Source organism: Ranitomeya variabilis, chromosome 2 (assembly GCF_051348905.1).
Source record: "Ranitomeya variabilis isolate aRanVar5 chromosome 2, aRanVar5.hap1, whole genome shotgun sequence".
Lineage (NCBI taxonomy): Eukaryota > Metazoa > Chordata > Amphibia > Anura > Dendrobatidae > Ranitomeya > Ranitomeya variabilis.
In genome coordinates this window covers 54211039-54229697 of record NC_135233.1, presented here as the reverse complement: position 1 = coordinate 54229697, position 18659 = coordinate 54211039, and the positions used below count along the sequence as shown (strand labels likewise).

Below are 18659 nucleotides of genomic sequence, written 5' to 3'. Positions count from 1 at the left end.
TATACGGTATATACGAGGTGTGTCTTAGTCGCCAGTGAAATGTTCCTCGATTTGAAGACCTTGTCCAGTGACTTCATTGTTGAGTTGTCCATAGCTATTCTTTTATTTACTTCAGATGTCGTCAGCGCATCTTGAGTAATCATCGATCTGAGAAGGTTGAAATCCTTTACCACTTCCAGTTCATCGGCGTCCATCTCAAATGTGTCCCAATCGTACCTGGTAGTAGTCAATATCTTTGTATTCCTTATATTGAGTAAGAGTCCCATGCTCGAGCCTTCATTCCAATTACGCTTGTTGCTATATCGTATCGTCTGCGTATTTAAGATTGTTGATAATTCTTCCAGCAATTTTGATTTCGTCTTTTTTTATTCAGCAAATCCAGCCTACCTGAAAAATAGCTCCTGCATATGAATTGAAGAGAATGGTGACAGGATGCAGCTTTGTCTGACTCCTCAGTCTACTTTGAACCATGCCGTGTCTCCATGTTCTGTTCTAACTGTTGCTTCTTGGTCGATGTAAAGGTTCCTAATGAGGCTGATTAGATGGCTTGGCATACTCATATTCTTCATGGTATTCCAAAGTTTCAGGTCATCAACACAGCCGAAGGCTTTGCTGTAGTCGATGACTACAATAGATCTCCTTGTTGTATTCTTTGGCCTTTTCAATTATCCATCTAATATTAGCAATTACATCTCTTGTTCCTCTGCCTTTTCTGAATCCTGCTTGTTCCTCTGGCAGCTCTTTGTCAAAGTAATGTTGTAGCCACCTTTGTAGGATCTTCAGTAGTATTTTGCTGGCATGAGTGCAATAGTCCAATAGTTTCCATAGTTGGTAGCATCTACCTTCTTCGGAATAGGAATAAACACGGATCTTGTCCAGTCTTTCGGCCATTTGCCAGTTGTCCATATCAGTTGACACAGGTATGTGATAACATCAACGTCTGCTTGAGAAGACTTTATTAGTTCTATTGGAACATTGTCACATCCAGGCACTTTTGTTTTTTTGCCAAAAGCTCTATCGAAGCAACGACTTCGTCTTTCAAGATGTTCGGTTCGCTATTATTTCCAGTCTCAGTTTCTTCCCGTATCATTAAGTCTCTCTTGTAGAGGTCCTCCGTGTATTCTTTCCATGTTTCCTGTTCTAGCTCAATTAGTTTCTTCCCATTGATATCTTTCAACATTCCCACTCTTGGTAGAAACTTTCATCATATCTCTTTGATCTTTTGGTACTGTATGTCTTCCTGGTCTTGCCCTTCAGATGTTTTGAACTTTCTTTCTATGTACATATCTGTTGGTAATAAAGTTCTTTGTCTGCTCGAATGGCTCTCTTTTTAGTTTAGCATTCTGAGAATAAATCCCATACACAGACAACACATTTAATATACTTAACCTGAGGGGTTTATACATTACACAGGACTCAACACTGCAATGATCAACACTTTTGGAACTCTTTCATTAGCATCTACCTTGCCCTGTTGTCCCAAAATCAACTCTATTTTATTCCCCACCATCCGATTTAAACTTCTATTTGCATGGCCAGCATGGTTAGTAAATAGCGCAGCTCTTTAAAATTAGCAGTTTCTTTTTTTGTGCTTCTAATGATGCAGGCTTCATACAATTATATTTTTCTATTTTTTTTTTTAAAGAAAGGGTAGTACATGGTGAACCTTACTCATTTAGCACAAATACCCATGGCAAACAATATTGGGACAAAAAAAAACTTGTTGCCCTAGCTACTCTTCATTTAGACCGCCATACAGTTGGGAGAATGTTACCTTACATGATGTGCAGGAGTAAACCTTCTCTTGGCCCTTCTCCTTCTCCTGGCCCTTCCAAGTAATAAGAGAAATGCTGACTATGCGCCTCCATTCGCTACCACCAAGCAAACACTGGTCCATCCTGACCAAGCTTGGTTGTTGCATGAAATCGGTCATGAAGGTTGTGTCCTCTTCAGATGAAGATCTCTGACGCATAGTGTGTAGTTATCTTGCTGTGGTCCATATCTTACATACATGTGGAGTGCTTGATTCCTGCCTTGCAATAAAGAACATCAAAACAAAACTGTTTTACTCTGTAATAAAGAAACAAAAATTGCCCCTTATCCTCTCCTGCCATTTTTAAGTCCCCCTCCCATACAAATTCACCCTTAATCTCCTTACCCAATTAACTTTACATCTAACTCCGCTACAACCTGACCCTGCCAACTCTATTTTGCAGAAAGATACCCCTATTCCAGGCTATCCCAACCTTTATCACTATGCCTACTAGTACCGCTCGATTCCTAGGGTCAACATGGCCCTCCATATAGTTCCTTATGGTCATTTTTCCGTTTTTGACTGTAAAGTAACAGATTTAGAAAACCTGCCATTGTCATCGTCCTTCCTATTCTTGATCCAATATTGTTCATGTCACTGTTGGACCGTCACTGGTGCAAAAGAATTTGTCCTCTATATGGATAGTAGTGACCACAAAGTACCCTGAATGGGGAAATTGGAGTGAATATTAAAGGTAAGTACAAACAAATCTAGTATAAAGTACGATCATTATAACATTTAACAATCCAATAGACATTGCAGTATGTGGCGAGCATGGGAAAGATTGCTTAGACTAACTAACGTGGATATTCTTGTAGTTAATAGTGATAGTAGTAAAGCCTCCTATAAGCTAATTGTAAAGATTTGACATAAGCAGCACACGAGTCTTAACTCCTGTATTAATCCCGAGGATCTCTGACTCTGAAATAATCCGTACAATGGAGCATAAGGGATGTTTCACTTAAGTCATATATAAATTCCTAGCGGCAGTCATGATCACATTTTCTTTTCAAAAATTAAAAAAAGCTCAGTTGCTTTAGCTTTTCTTAATGAGGTATTAAAGTCTGATGTATTACAAGACTTCTCCCGTGCTTCCCCCATACTCTGGAACTCTCTACCCCAACACATCAGACTCTCGTCTACCATGAAAACCTTCAAAAAGAACCTGAAGACCTACCTCTTCCGACAAGCCTACAACCTGCAGGGATCCTCAACCTACTGAGCCACCGCACAACCAGCTCTACCCTCTCCTAGTGTATCCTCACCCATCCCCTGCAGACTGTGAGCCTTCGCGGACAGGGTCCTCCCTCCTTCTGTACCTGTTAGTGCCTTGTTTTTGCTCATGTTTATTGTACTTGTCTATATTTGCCCTTTTTTCACATGTAAAGTGCCATGGAAAAAATGGCGCCATAAAAATGTCTAATAATAGTAATAATAATAAAAAGTTGCCAATCTCTCCATTTGCAATGCCTTTCCATGGCAGATCTGCAGCAAATTCCACCACTAATCTGTACGTAACGCAAATTTTTTTTCCCACTCTGTTCCCCTAAATCTTGCACATATAATTTTTCAGTTTTGCCCATATATAAAATGTCCATCTTTTAGGACACAAAAGTGTTGCATCTAATTCCCTTTGAAGCATAAAATAAGAGATATATTGCATATTCCCATCTTGCTTCATATTTTTGTCAGTATATTGGATTCTAGGAATATCTATAAGGAATAAAACAAGCAGTTACTGTAAATGTCTAATCCTGTTCTTGTGGGAAAGGCCAAGCTCTACTTCCCATTAACACTGTGCAATAGATTTACAACTGGGGATCCCACTAAGTAGGGGCTTAGCTAAATAATAGGTTGTATGACTCATCTTACTCCACTTCACTCCATGTTATTCTAGTTATGTGCAGTGGGAATTTATATATGATTTAAGAGGAACACCCTTTAGGCTCCAGAGTACGGCTTATTACAGAGTCCGAGATCCCCGGGATTAATATAGACGTTAGGACTCATGTGCTGCTCATGTCAAACCCTCACAATTGGCTTATAGGAGGTGTTTGAGATGCATTACGGAAGATAACACATTTTAAGCTGATATTTTAGCAAATAACTCATCATCCTTTCATGTAGTGGAAATAGAAGTATGGTAAACTTAATGATAAGCCTAAAAGTCACCTACTCCATGGTCACCAAAGGAGAACAAGCTCAATGGTCACTTAAAAAGAACCCTACTCAATGGTAATCTTAGAAGACTCCTTCTCAATGGGGTCTAAGGGGCAAGGTTTCTCCTTATGGAGAATGACATACCATCTCTGGCTTTTCAAGGTAAGGAGGCTTATTCGCCATGCAATGCTCCTCTGGGAAATTTAATATGCAAATTGCCTCTTCTGAGAAAAAGAGGGCTTAAACTCTATAGTGCCACCTGTTGGAAGTAGCGATCCTACAAGCGATCCTACAAGTCACAATCAACCCTTTAACGAGTCGTGCAATATGACTTAGGATAAAAGCCAAATCAGTATCTCAATTCGCAGACACAGTGTTTCGGGCTGTTGGCCCTCGTCAGTGCGAAGCATGAGAACTAATTTGGCTAGGTGAGACGCTCTGGACTGGGGTCTAAGGGGTAACGTTTCTCCTTATGGAGAGTGACATACCAGCTCTGGCTTGTCAAGGTAAGGATGCTTATTGGCCGTGCAATGCTCCTCTGGGAAATTTAATATGCAAAAGTGCCTCTTCAGAGAAAAAGAGGACTTAAATTCTATAGCGCCGCCTGTCGGAGGTAGCAATCCAACAAGTCACAATCAACCCTTTAACGAGTCTTGCAATATGACTTAGGATAAAAGCCAAATCAGTATCTCAATTCGAAGACACGGTTAGACCCCAGTCCAGAGCCTGTCACCTAGCCAAATCAGTTCTCATGCTTCGCACTAACGAGGGCCAACAGCCCAAAACACTGTGTCTGTGAATTGAGATACTGATTTGGCTTTTATTCTAAGTCATATTGCACAACTCGTTAAAGGGTTGATTACTACTTCCAACAGGTGGCGCTATAGAGTTTAAGTCCTCTTTTTCTCTGAAGAGGCAATTTGCATATTAAATTTCCCAGAGGAGCATTGCAAGGCGAATAAGCCTCCTTACCTTGACAAGCCAGAGCTGGTATGTCACTCTTCATAAGGAGAAACCTTGCTCCTTAGACCTATGTCCAGAGCCTCTCACCTAGCCAAATCAGTTCTCATGCTTCGCACTGATGAGGGCCAACAGCCCGAAACACCGTGTCTGCGAATTGAGATACTGATTTGGCTTTTATCCTAAGTCATATTGCACGACTCGTTAAAGGGTTAATTGTGACTTGTAGGATCGCTATTTCCAACAGGTGGCGCTATAGATTTTAAGTCCTCTTTTTCTCTGAAGAGGCAATTTGCATATCCTTCTCAATGAACACTCAAGGAAAACCCTGCTCGATGGTCGTCTAAAAAGAGCCCTGCTCACTGGTCACCAGTGAAGACTCACACTCCGCTGCATTGTCACAAAAGTAAAGCCATGCCTGGTAGTCACCAAAGAAGAACTCTTCTCAATGGTCACCTATTGTATGTAAAGCCCTACCCAATGGTCACCAGAGAAGAGCCAAAATTAATGGTTACCTAAGTATAGCCCTGCTCATTGGTCACCAGTGAAGAGCCCTACTCAGTGGTCAACGAAGGATAACCCTGCTCAGTGTTCACCTATGTAAAGTGCTACTCAATGGTCACTAGAAAAAAGCCCAAATTAATTGTCACCTTAGGATCGCTCTCCTCTATGGTAACTCGAGAAGAGCCTCGCCCAATGGTCACCATAGAAGAGACTTGCTCAATGGGCATCATAGAAAAGCCCTTCTCAATGGTCATCAGGGAAAAGCCCCACTCAATGGTCACCAAAGAAAAGCCCTGCGCTATGGTGACTAGAGAAGAGCCTTGCCCAATGGTTACCAAAAAGAACCCTGCTCAGTGGTCACCAGAGAAGAACCCAGCTCAATGGTCACAGGGGACCTTGCGCAATGGTCACCAGAGAAGAGCCCTGCTCAATAGTCACCAAAGAAAAAGTTTGCTCAAGGGTCTACAAAGAAGAGGCCAGCTCCATGGTCATCAAACAAGAACTTTGCTTATTTATCACCACTGGTAAGCCCTTCTAAATGGTCACCAGAGAAGAGCCCTGCTCAGTGGTCACTGGCATATGTCTAACTCACTGAAATGTAGTGCATATTTAACTATGGACATCTCTGGAGGCATAGAGCTAAATTTGCTATTTGGCTTAACCCATTTTATTATCATGACATTTTCTGTTTTGTGTAGCATTGCAATCCCACTGCTCTGCTCCTTATTTACATTTTGCACCTTTAATAAACTGATATTGTAATGTTACAGCTATACATTAACTTGGGATGTGCTGATAAGTCGCTGGGCTTGTTTTTCTCAAATCCTCCGACACATAATAGAATTTGTTCCTTCCTGAATTGTTGCTCAGCAACAGACTGGCACTTCCGTGTTGTCTAGCACTGCGAGTATGGTTACACGCTGGATACGGTGTGCGTCGGGAGAACTTTGCACTTGCTAAGGTGACTTGTATAAACAGGTGAAGTTATTCTGAGCTCAGGACGCCTGGCTGGGGACATGCAGGGGAGTTCATTAGCATAACAGAAACGCTTCAAAGACGTCGTGAATCTTTAAATAATGAATTATAAGGAAATTCCATTAATTTCCACTTTGGCGGTGACTCACACTGTTCCCCCGTTTCAGTGCTCGTACAGACGGACGTATTTTCGGTCGGAGCGCGATGTATTAAAACATTGTCTTGCACTCGGACCAATGTTATTGCATGGGGCCGCGTACATGCCTGATATATTCATCAGAATGGCAAAAAATCGCAGCATGCACGAGATGGAACCGATTCGGATCACATTCGACCATGCAAGTCAATTGATGGAAAACATCGGTGTGCACTCGGATGACATCTGAATGCAGTCCAATTTCCACGGACTGAGAGAATGGAGACATTTTTTTCGACATCTTCTCTTCATTGGAGAAAATCACATCACACTATGAGTGATCATATGATAACTCTTAACCGCAGACTATTGCTGCTCACTGGTGGTCACATCAGTGGGACAGCTCATCGCCCTAACGATACAGTAGTGATGTTTGTGTCATCAGAAAAATTAACTACTGCTTAAATAAATGTTTTATATTGCCGTAATCATATTTTTTAAGAATTTAGCATTTTTTAAAATTTTCCATGTCACTATCTATAGTCACAAAATCCTGAAATCTTGCAGTTTTCTCTCTAAGCACTGAGCCTTATAATAAACTGATTCTTCCTGTCCTGTAGAGATCACTTCTTAACAAGCTTTTCATTATAATAATACATAGGATTACAATGCAGGGTAGCATAAAAATATAGATAACAAAGGATTCATCATTCACAATAGATGATATTAAAGTTTATCCCCTCTCTGCGTAATGACCTCTGCACAGGTCACAGAGCAAGCCTAGAAAGTTTTCCCATAGAAGATAATGAGTCAGGTGCTGCCTATAGTTTCTTATGGTCCATGGAGCTGCTGTAAAGCATGTCCCTGAAGGCTGTTAACAGAGCAGCAGATCAGGTAGAATAGCTGCCCCCATAATCATGTACGAAAAGAGGATAAAAAACCCACAATCAGACTATCCAACGTCAACAAAAAAAAATCTTAAAAGGCAGGATGTATGATAAAATCATGAAGAAGCTAAAATTATGGGGGAAGGGTGACATTTAAGCTATTCCTTAGTATATTTGCATGACTGTCCAAATGTAATCCTACTTGTAAAATATTCAGAATTTGTGTGGAACATTCATAAATATTCCTTACTAAACAGTTTGATGATGTGATGTGTTAAATACCACTCTGTAATTAGCTGCTCTTTAACAGTAATTATATTGGGTACAATGTGTATCACTGTCAACTTGGCAGTAAAAAAGATAGCAGATGAATCCACATCCTCAACTAGAAAAAAAAAAAATCGTTCAACAAAATATTAAGAAACAGATAAAATTCTACTTGGTCAAAGCAAAATGGACTGCCTGCGCACTGAGGTATCAGATTACAGCTCCTGTTAAAGTCTACATAAAGGGCGGAGGAGGAGGAGCACTCAGTACAGTATATGAAAAGCAGATGGTGCTGCAACTTCTCCTAAGTTATTTATCTCACATTGTTACTGGACTCACAGCTACACCGTTCAGTGAAGATGTATAACATCCTCCATGATGCTGCTGTTTTTTTGTGCGATTTAGAGACAGGAGAGCAGGAATACTTCATGCATAACAGGTAGAATCTTTACCCACTAGCTCAGAGACAACTGAAAATTATAGAAAGATCCTGCAGAGGGGAAAACTGGTGATAAATGCAGGATACGAGTCAAATAATGGCCAGAAATAGTGTTATTCCTCAAATAAACACAAATGACAACTTATTCTGAAATGTCACCAGAAAAGACAGGTACGCTTTAAAGTGAAACTTAGAATAGATTCATTCTGCCGGAACCATAGGGAGCATTATTTAAATATTGGCTGCATTATTTCAGCCTGAAAAGCTGCTGTGTTTCAGAGACAACATGCGTGGAGAAGCCATCTGGGAACCAGGCTTCTTGGTTGACTAGTAAGAGGCAGGTCATGGACGGCTTCTCCCCACTTTGTTACTATAGTCTGACAGATCTCTCCATATACACTCATGCAGCGCCCCATAGTCCTGGTCATTGCAGTAATGTCGCTCTTCCACCAGGGGGAGTGATATTACATCTGATGGTACTAAAGGAGTTCACCTGACCAGGTATCACAGTCACACACTACACTTCACACTCCGGCCACCAGGGGGAGCCTTGCTTCTATCTATTAGAGCACTCCTCACACACGGGTAAAACTGGTGGGCTGGATAGGAAGTCAGTCAGAAGCTACCTGGGTTTGACCCAGAAAGGACCTGTCAGGCAGACAGGGGGAGAAGGAGGAACATCTGAGCTGCAGACAGAGGGTCCCTGTCAGGGGTGGGATCCTGACAGAGGCCAAGCACGAGATAGAACGTTACGGAGCTGCGCCTGCACCCATTGCGGCAGCATCCTAAGAAAGGACAGGAAAGGAATTGTATTGTGGAGAGTGAGAAACGAAGTCACAGCACAAGGAGATAATACCGGGAGGAGTTCTGCCCCAAGATCGTCAGCCTCCTTCTGAGGCGCGTAGCCGGTGGCCGGAACACCGAGGGAGTAATTGACTCTGCGTATTACTTCAGAGACCGGCAGGACAGTCAATTCCAAGTTGGTTGCCTGACCTTAATACCTAAGAAGACACGGAGGCAAATTGTGGGAGAGGGGAGACACTAGGGTGCCTATAAATAAGCTCCAGGCCTACCCCGTCATACGGGTTGTCCTATCCATACCATCTGGGGAACAGAGAGAGAAGATCAGAAACATCCATGAGAAAGTTGTGAGGACTATCCCGTGGTGCTCAGCAGGGAGGTACTACAACACACAGGCGCTAGTAGGAAGGCTACTGATTTCCACCTGGATAAGGGAACTCTGGATGTGCCTTCGGACCGGCTGGATTCTGCCTGCCCTGTGAACGGTACTCTGGACTGTAGAAGCTGAAGTCTTCAGTAAAAGGTAAAGAGACTGCAACCTTTGTGTCTTCGTTATTCATTGCGCCTTACATCGTCCACCATTACCACCTATACATCCGGGAAGCCCTGGGGACATACTTCACCTGTGGGAAGGTATATCATCTAGCTGCCATTCCATCACCCCAGCAGACCCCTAAGCAGCGTCGGTCACCCTGACCGAGTACCACAGGTGGCGTCACGAACACCAGACAAACTACACCTTTAATTGGGCGCCCCTCAAAGGGCCACGGACTGGGTCGGGCCACCGTGACATCCCCAGAATCGAGAGGGACCCGGTACCGAGTACCCCATTGCCCTTACACGTGGGGGCGCTCCAAATCATATAGGTAGAGAACTGTCAGTCATGGGAGCGGGAAGAGGGAGAGGCCACCGGGAACCTGTCTTGTGGACTACTCACCTAAGACGCATAGTGTCTGACCGGTTTTTCAATGTAAGTCGTCTCTGAAGTGCGGCAACTTTTCACAGTATAACATGCATGGCTGTAATTTTGCAGCTAACGTTTCGTATAGAATTACTCTATTGTCAGGCTCCTTTTATTGTGGCCACTATTGATGACCGAGTATACTCGTTGCTCGGGTTTTGTGAGTGCTCGGAGATTTAGTTTTTGTCCATGCAGCTGCATGATTTATGGCTGCTAGACAGCCTGAATACATGTGGGGATTCCCTAACAACCAGGCAACCCCCCCCACATGTACTCAGGCTAGCTAGCAGCCATAAATCATGCGTCGACAAAAACTAAATCTCCGAGCACAAATAATTGGAGACCGCCCGAGCAACGAGTATACTTGCTCATCACTAGTGGTCCCCTTTAAATACTGTTTAATATCATAATCGCATAATAGTGAGGATTTTCTTTTTTATTCCAGCGAGAAGGTCCAGGACCTGGAGACTACAATCTGAGAAACATCTCCACTACCAGCATTTCATCAAGCTTCAAGTCCGGTGTGCCCAGATTCCGCTCAATATTAAGTGTAAGTTTGGAAAATGTATAAAAGAATATGGTTTACAGAAAAAGTAATCTACAGAAAAATCTTTTTAAACATAGTTTTTTCATTTTTTATACTTAAAGAGGACTGCATTGACAATCCTAGATGCTTCAGAACATTCCTAGATTCTTCAGTGTCAGGGATTATTTTGGTGATTTACATTCCATGAAGAATTTAGTCTTTACAGCAGTCACTGTATGGCCACTCTTTGCACTCACTAGAAAGTAAAGGCCCTAAATGGTAGACCCCCATCTAATAACTCAAACAGTCTCCATGAAGAAGACCTTTCATGGGATTTTTAATTTAAACTGAGCACCTTCCACTAATTCTGGAACATTTTTTCTTTTTCTTCTGTGCCCCATCTGGTGTAAATTTTTCCTTTAACCAATGGGTGTATACCATAGCACTTCTCTGTGGGCGTTGTTTTTTTTGTGTGCCTCAGATTTTGGCCAATCAAAACTTGTCCATGCCCACAGATCATGTCGGTGGAGGATGCCCAGTTAGTTAAATGGAAAATTTGCACCATTATTACCTTGGGGCACAACTTTGGAATGGAAGAAAGAAAAAAACTGTTCCAAAATAAGTGGAGCATCAGCAATTGGAGGAGGTACTCAGCGTAAAGAAAAAAAAATACAGTGAGATGTCCCCTTTAAGTGCAATTTGATATCAGAATATTGGAAAAATGCACATCCAAGGCAGTTGGCTAACTATATTGCACCATAGGTATATAATTTGTAATAATTTGTGCTTTGTGTAAGTGCTTTGTGATTGCTCCAGAACTAAAGTCAGCGCATTGTTAAAATTAGGCTGTGTAACTTATACAGCGACATGACTGGAAGTCACTTGGATCTGAGGAAGTGGACTTGGTGGGACGCCAACACTTCAGGACTAGTTTTCATGGAGTGGCCTTTATGCTGTGCACCGTTTAGCGGCACTGGAGACTGACAGCTGTTTTATTATCAGGTGCTAAGCCATTGGAGCAGCTGCAAATTACACATTTCCTCTGTCTGCTGACAAGCAAACAAGTTGTACGGCCTCATAAAAGTGATATACACGCATACCGGCTTCTGGCCTTCTCGTGCTGCACACAGACTTATATTCTGTTTTATACTTACATTCTTGCCCTTTCTTTACCTGCATTCTTTTTTTCATTCCATTTTTCCTTAATTTTATTATTTCAGGTCATCTCATTTGCTATTTCCCCAAGATGATTTTGTAAAGAATGTTTTCTTACATTCCTTGTTAGGCCGGGGTCACACTTGCGAGTGTGATGGGAGAAACTCGCGCGAGTCTCTCGCATCAATACCCGGCACTGCCGCCAGCACTCGGGACTGGAGCGTTCAGCTGCATAGAAATACGTGCAGCTGCACACTCCGGTACCCAGTTTCGGCGGCAGTGCCGGGTATTGATACGAGAGATTCGCGCAAGTTTCTCGCAACACACTCGCAAGTGTGACCCCGGCCTTAGAGAGAGACAAAGATGACAGCGATGATCCTTAGAGTCCGATTCATTAATTTTCTTTTAAGTCACTTTTTTTTGTTTTGCTTTGTGTCATTCTTTAACATTTTTTTGCACCAAATTCTTCAAAATGACGCACCTGATTCTAGAATTCTATGCAAAATCAAGAATGCTCTTGGTTTTTTTTTTTGCTTGTTTTTTAACTTTTTTTCTGTAACTTTTTATCACAAAAATAGAAGGTTCTGCTAAAAAGTCACAACATTTGTGCAAATAAAATCACTCTAATTTGGGGGACTAGAGAATACTTGTGCAAGATCAATCGAAACTACCAAATCCTACTTAAAATAGTGAACATAAAAAAACATAAGTAAGATTATAAAAAGCATAAAATAAGGTTTGTGTGGAGACAAAATTGCACAGAATTTCAGGAAAAGAATATCCTGCCAACCATTAAGCACGAGAGTGGATCAATCATGCTTTGGGGTTGTGTTGTAGTCAATGGCACGGGGAAAATTTCAAAGGTAGAGGAAAGAATGGATTCAATGAAATTTCAACAAATTCTTGATGCAAACATAACACCATCTCTAAAAAAGCTGAAGTTGAAAAGAGGATGGCTTCTACAAATGGATAGTGATCCTAAACAGACGTCACAGTCCACAATAGACGACCTCAAAAAGCACAAGCTGAAGGTTTTACAATGGCCCTCACAGTCCTCTGATCTGAACATCATTGAAAATCTGTGGCTAGACATCCAAATTGGCAGAGCATGCAAGACGATCCTGGAATCTCACAGAGTTGGAAAAATTTTCCAAAGAGGAATGGATGGAAATCCCTCAAACAAGAACTGAAAGACTCTTGTCCAGCTCCAAAAATTGTTTACAAGCTGTGATACTTGCAAAAGGGGGTGCTACTAGGTCTAACCATGCAGGATGTCCAATCTTTTGCATCGGACTATTTTCCTTTTTGTAATTTTTAAAATGTAAAAGATGAAAATACATATATTTATATTTTTTTGCCTAAAATACAAATGAAATGTGTCATCTTTAACTTTAGGCCTGTTAGAGATCATTTAATCTTCAACTTTCTTAACTGTTCCCTATAACTGTAATTTTGACTTTTACATGGCACTGTAAATAGACTTGAAAATTCATTTCACTACTGCTGTCCACATAGTATCTTTCTGCTTCATTGCTGGCAATGTTCCTAAACATTCCAGTTGTAGCTTCTGCAGCTAGTGAGGTTGGCAATTAGGCTACTATGAGGCTGTAAAGTTCAGGTCAGGAGACCCGCGGATAGTCCGTGCATCATGGTCGGGGCTCGGACCGTGACACGCTAATATATGAAAGTAGCCTGAGGCTCATTAACACTGTTCCCTGATGGTCTAAGGCCGTGAGTCTTATGATCACTGATAGAGGGCGGTGCATGAGTAAGGGTATGTGCACACAACATCTTTTAAACCCTGAAAGACCCCCATATCCAACACCACCCACCTTCCCCCGAGATTTTCAAGCAGGAGACAACTTGGGAAACTACGGTGTTTTTTCCTGAAGTTCCCTTTGTGTCATTATTTCGGTTGTTTCCTGAACATTTTTCCGATACTTTGGCCACCAGCATTTTTTAGAGGACTTATTGTCATTTTCCAGTTGATTTTTTTAACTCCATTAAATAGCGATTAAACCACTACCATTTTTTTAGCAGAAATTATGGCAAAATGCTCCAAGAAACAGGCATATTGTGAGCCGCAATAATGACGTTGTGCCAAATCAGCTAAAAGCTGCATCGGGGATCCTAGAAGGTAAGAGATTATCGAGCCTCCTGTCCAGAGGCCAGAGACTACCAAACTAGCCAATGGGCCAGAGTCACGCGAGTCAATCCGCCCATCTCTAGTGACTGGAATGAAAATTGGACATGTCGCTCTGATTTTTCAGTGGACAAATTGGAAGCAAAAAAAAGCCAAGGACATGTGAACAGATTATGATGCGTATTGTTCTATCCGTTGTTGAAGGTCGGCTCACGTAGCTGCTCCTCGAGGTAGACACAGGCACACGTGTGGTTATAGTCTCTGGGTGGTTTATTACTTCATAAACCAAGACCCCAAACTGGTAACAGAAAAGCAGCCTGTCCGGCTCAAAAAGAAAATAAACAGGTCATACATAGTTCTTCCCAGTGCCTATGGGACAACACATAAAACAGCTCGCGCAGGAGCTAGCAGTCTGGAGGCTTCCTTCCTCCACACAGAACGGACAGAGAAAAAAAACTAGCTGGACTTTTAACTCCCTCCAGCCACACCCTGGAGGTGGAGATATGGTGGGTAGGTGTCCGCCCATCTCTGACCTACCCACCATGAAAGCCATGCCCATATAGCGACTGGATTGCTCTCAGCACATATAGTGCTGGAGAAAACAGTATGGCTTTCACATCACTCGGGAAAGCAACCTTTGTGACATGTACGGCAGCAGTGACCCTGTCACACCGATTAAAACACAAATAAAACACGCACATAAAAAACGGTCATCTCAATGAGGTCTTATGGATCATCCACATGGATGTCATTTGGTTTTCTAATTTTGGCTTTGTCCCTGTACTTTGTTGGGAGCTTCCATCTGTATCCCCAAATACCAAAATATAGATATGCGCTCAATGGGTACAGTGACTTCGTTTAAGCAAATGGAAGCCAAAATATGAAATTTTGGACCCTGTTCAACCTTCTTATAGGCTTTGTCCATCATTGTAGCATAGATTCAGATGGAGGCCCTCAACAGGGTAATGAAAGACGTGATGACAGCCAGACTTAGTGCTTGATGAACTGGCCCTTGTACCTCTCTATGCCTCTATAGTCAGAGATATGCGAAGGTTTATATGTAATCCTTGTGTTCTGTCGTTAAATATCACATACACGAGGAGTAGCGTTGTACATGGCAATGTCCCCCATGATCCAGCTTCTATGGCATGTGCCTGAGGCCAAATTGTTAGGTCCCTTTTGGGCGCTGCCACTTTCAATTTATCCAGATAACACTAAAAAATAAATAATAAAAATCCTAATCTTAAAATCTTATTCAACCTGCAAACAGAAAACCTAAACCAACGCCCCATGAGTCATCTACGATGCAAAGACAGGTGCAGCAGCAATTTGGGCAAGGGCTGTGTACAAAGTCAAGTACAAATGGATTTATGTATCTGATATCACTAATGCAAACACTCCGCCGGGCACTATTACTCCTCTCATCTCTCCGCAGTACCTAGCACAACAGTCAACAGAGGCAAAACAAAGGTGCAGCATCAGATTATTACCCGCAGTTATAAACATTACCTCTAGATGAAGGATTCAGAGGTAATTTGTGAGTTAATTATTGTTCGGTGCGTTAATTAATGGTTAATTAACTGGTCTCTGGTTGGCGCTTATTGTATCATATTTTTCTGTAGGATTGTTTGGTGGGTAGAATGAACAAAATGACTCTCTGAATGGCTTTTTTACATTATAATGGCTGCTAAAAAAAAAAGTGAAAACATTAATTACACGGCGTGTAAAGTGTCGGTGAATATGAGGAATGGAAACATCTATTTCATTCGGCTTTAATCATAGGTTGTCTTTATTGGAAGGGAAGGTCTGGTAAGATGAATTGTGGGAAGTTCGCCCTGGGCTCTTATTGTCCTAAGAGAAGGATCTTGGCAACACAAGACTGACGCTTCTATTATCTGTAATGTATACTGATGCAGCAGAGCTGAGTTTGTCATATAGTCGTTGTATTACCTGCTGTTTTTAGGCAACCCTGAATATTTAGTTGTTCTCCAGGGCATTCTATTAGCATGATGTTATGCTTGCCCACCTTTGGGGACTTTTTTATTTCCTTAAATGCATGTATATGGGACTAAAAAATAATTTTTGCAAATGGGTTTCAATTAAAATTTTTGCACAGCGTCTATTGCAGGCTACAGAACGAGTTATCTGAGAATCCGTCAGTGAACTCGTTCTGATGGAACAGTTTGTAACTCTTTAATCTGTCTGTTTCTGAGCTCCTCTCAGCTGATCAGCTGATTTATGACCATGGACGATATCAAAGTTAAATCTGCACAAAAAGCCTGTAAAAGCCAAAAGGTGCAAACTTTTCAGTGACACCCAGTTGAAAAAATGAATGTTAGCCCCAAATACATGTAATTAAAGGAAACCTGTCACCAGTTATTTCTTATCTCAACAAATGCCACCACCTTTGTTTGCTCCTGTACGGCTTTCTACCAACGTGACTCCTCCTGTATACCCCAAAAATGCCATGTGAAATGCTCCTGAGCGATGGTCTTGTCAGATGGGTGACATTGTTGCGGCGTCACTTCTCTCTGCTCCCAGTCGCCGTCCTCCAGCTCTGATTGATTGGATGACGCATCCGGCACCATTCACATAGCCCTTGCGCCTGCGCAGTAGCATAGCAGGCCCGAGCAGGCGTATTTTCGCCGGGGCCTGACATCTTTGGCACATACGCAGGGACATCATTTGCAGAGCAAAGTCCACTTGTGTGGGTCGGTGATGCTACTGCGCAGGTGCGAGATTTCGTTGCGCTATTATTGACAAACCTGCCACTTGTGATTGGTAATTTTTTCTTAGCCCAGTGTAAATGCTGCTGTCCTCCTGGATATGCCGATGTGTTTTCTCCGCTCCTTATTTCCTTTATATAAATCTAGTCTATTTAGACAAGGGGGTGTGTCCCACAATTCTGCTATATGAGAAGAGGACCATACGACCATACCCAGTTGGCTAAAAAACAACAACTATATATTAGAGATGAGCAAATCGATTGACAGGACCCTGGTGCCACGTCCACGTCACTAGTCCATGGCCGCTGGATGGTAGTCCTGTGAACTGCCTCCAACCTGCCAGACTCCCCTTCTGATTTGTGGCCCGCAGCAATGTCATCGTGCGGCATGTGGCGTCGCACCAGGCCAGCTAATAAAAAGACGATCAGCAAATCCCGACAGGTAGGAGGTGGTTCCCAGGGCTCCCGTCCAGTGGCCACAGATTCCTAACTGGGCCCTGTGAATCAAATCACATCAACTCTATCTACTAGCCTAACATATGGCGCAGATTTAGCGGAAAAAACAAACCTCTCTTTGTTGACGGTTGCAGCCAATCAGAACTCAGCTTTCATTTTGTAAACCGCCCTGGTAAAATGAAAACTGCACTGTGATTGGTTGCTATGGGCAACAGAGTATTTACTTTTAGAGAGTTCCGATATATTTGCACCATATATAACAAATGACTGGTGGAGTCCAGAATAATAATGGATTTTAATAGTCACCTGGGGCTGTGCACAGTATATACTAATGCATCAGGGAATTGTTAGTGGTTTTCAGAGTTGGCACAATTGGTATGAGATATGCATCATGTAATAAGAAAATAGGGAATCCTGGCTATTAGATAGTTTTGAGCAGGTCATTAGGCTAAGCAAGCAGAGAATTTATCATTGTAATGATGATGGGCGATGCTCAGAGACATAAATCATATGGACATCACTGTACGTCAGCCATAGAGTCCACATGTATGGAGCAGGCTCATTAGCTAAGCCCTCGCCATATGCGACAGATCCTGGAGTGAACTGATTTGCTGTCTAACCATTTTGATGCCGATGTCAATGAAACCTTATTCAGTGGTCCGTCAAAAACTGTCCGAGTACGGATCACAAGGAATAGACTGGCAGCGTGTGTCCCGAACTGAACTTGACAGCCCCATACACACATGGACAAAATTGATAACTCCCTTCTGTTAAAGTAAGAAAACCCCACAACGGTCATTGAAATAACTTGAAATTGACAAAGGTAATTTTCACTTTAAATTTACTGACTATGAACTAATGGAAATTTTGGTGAATATCTTATTGCACAACCTTTTGAGGCAGTCACTGCAAACAAACAGTTTCCGTAACCTTCAGTGAAATTTCTGCACCTGTCTACAGGTATTTTGGCCCACTCCTAGTGAGCAAACTGCTCCTTGTGTCTCATGTGTGAAGGCACACTGCTGGTTTCAGCTCCTTCCACAGATGTTCAATAGAATTTAGATCAGGGCTCATAGAAGCCTCTGCTGAATAGGCCAATGCTTTGCTCTCAGCCATTCTTGGATGTTTTGGGCCGTTATCCTGTTGGTGGATCACTAATATACTACTCACACCAAGCTTTCTGACACTGGGGAGCACATTGTCATGGGAAACCTAATGTCACGGGAAACTTAGGTAGGCAAGAGCTAATAACCCGGGCCCCTGCGATTTCCCTCAACTCTGGTAAACCCTGACTGACCCTCTCCCAGAGTTTACACTGATGGTGTGCATGTCTGGGCCTCCTTCCTCACCCTGTCTCCTGTTACAACCACTGGCTGAAACCACCACCCACCACCCAGTGAAGAGACCACTAACCAATACCCACAGTTAGCACAGACAAGGATAACGGAAAATATACACCACGCGGCAGTCACTCAGGAATACACAATAAGAGCACAGGGCAAAACAAATACAAATATAGGAAGGATGAAAATATGACAAAGGGAAATATACACCACCAGATACGATACTCCTTCTCCTAGACCACCACTCCAGACCGAGATAACCAAGCACAAGACAGAAGCTATAATCGGCGATGCCCAATGTTCAGAAGACCAATTTAATGGCAGTGGGTGTGACCCAGCTTCCAATCCAAGCACCAGCTAAATTAACCCCAGACCAGCTAGATAAAATCTAGCCAACACCACTGAGGG

The 18659-nt window shown here is 42.4% G+C and overlaps 1 protein-coding gene across 2 annotated transcripts in view; it reads left to right on the top strand.

The window, feature by feature from the left end:
- The window catches only part of STPG4 (sperm-tail PG-rich repeat containing 4), a 131992-nt gene that overhangs the window by 85238 nt on the left and 28095 nt on the right, over window positions 1-18659 (top strand). For both annotated transcript variants that reach the window (XM_077292240.1, XM_077292239.1), the window contains exon 6: window positions 10349-10453. In XM_077292240.1, coding sequence (XP_077148355.1) covers window positions 10349-10453 — 105 coding nt within the window. The remainder of the gene's footprint in view (window positions 1-10348; window positions 10454-18659) is intronic.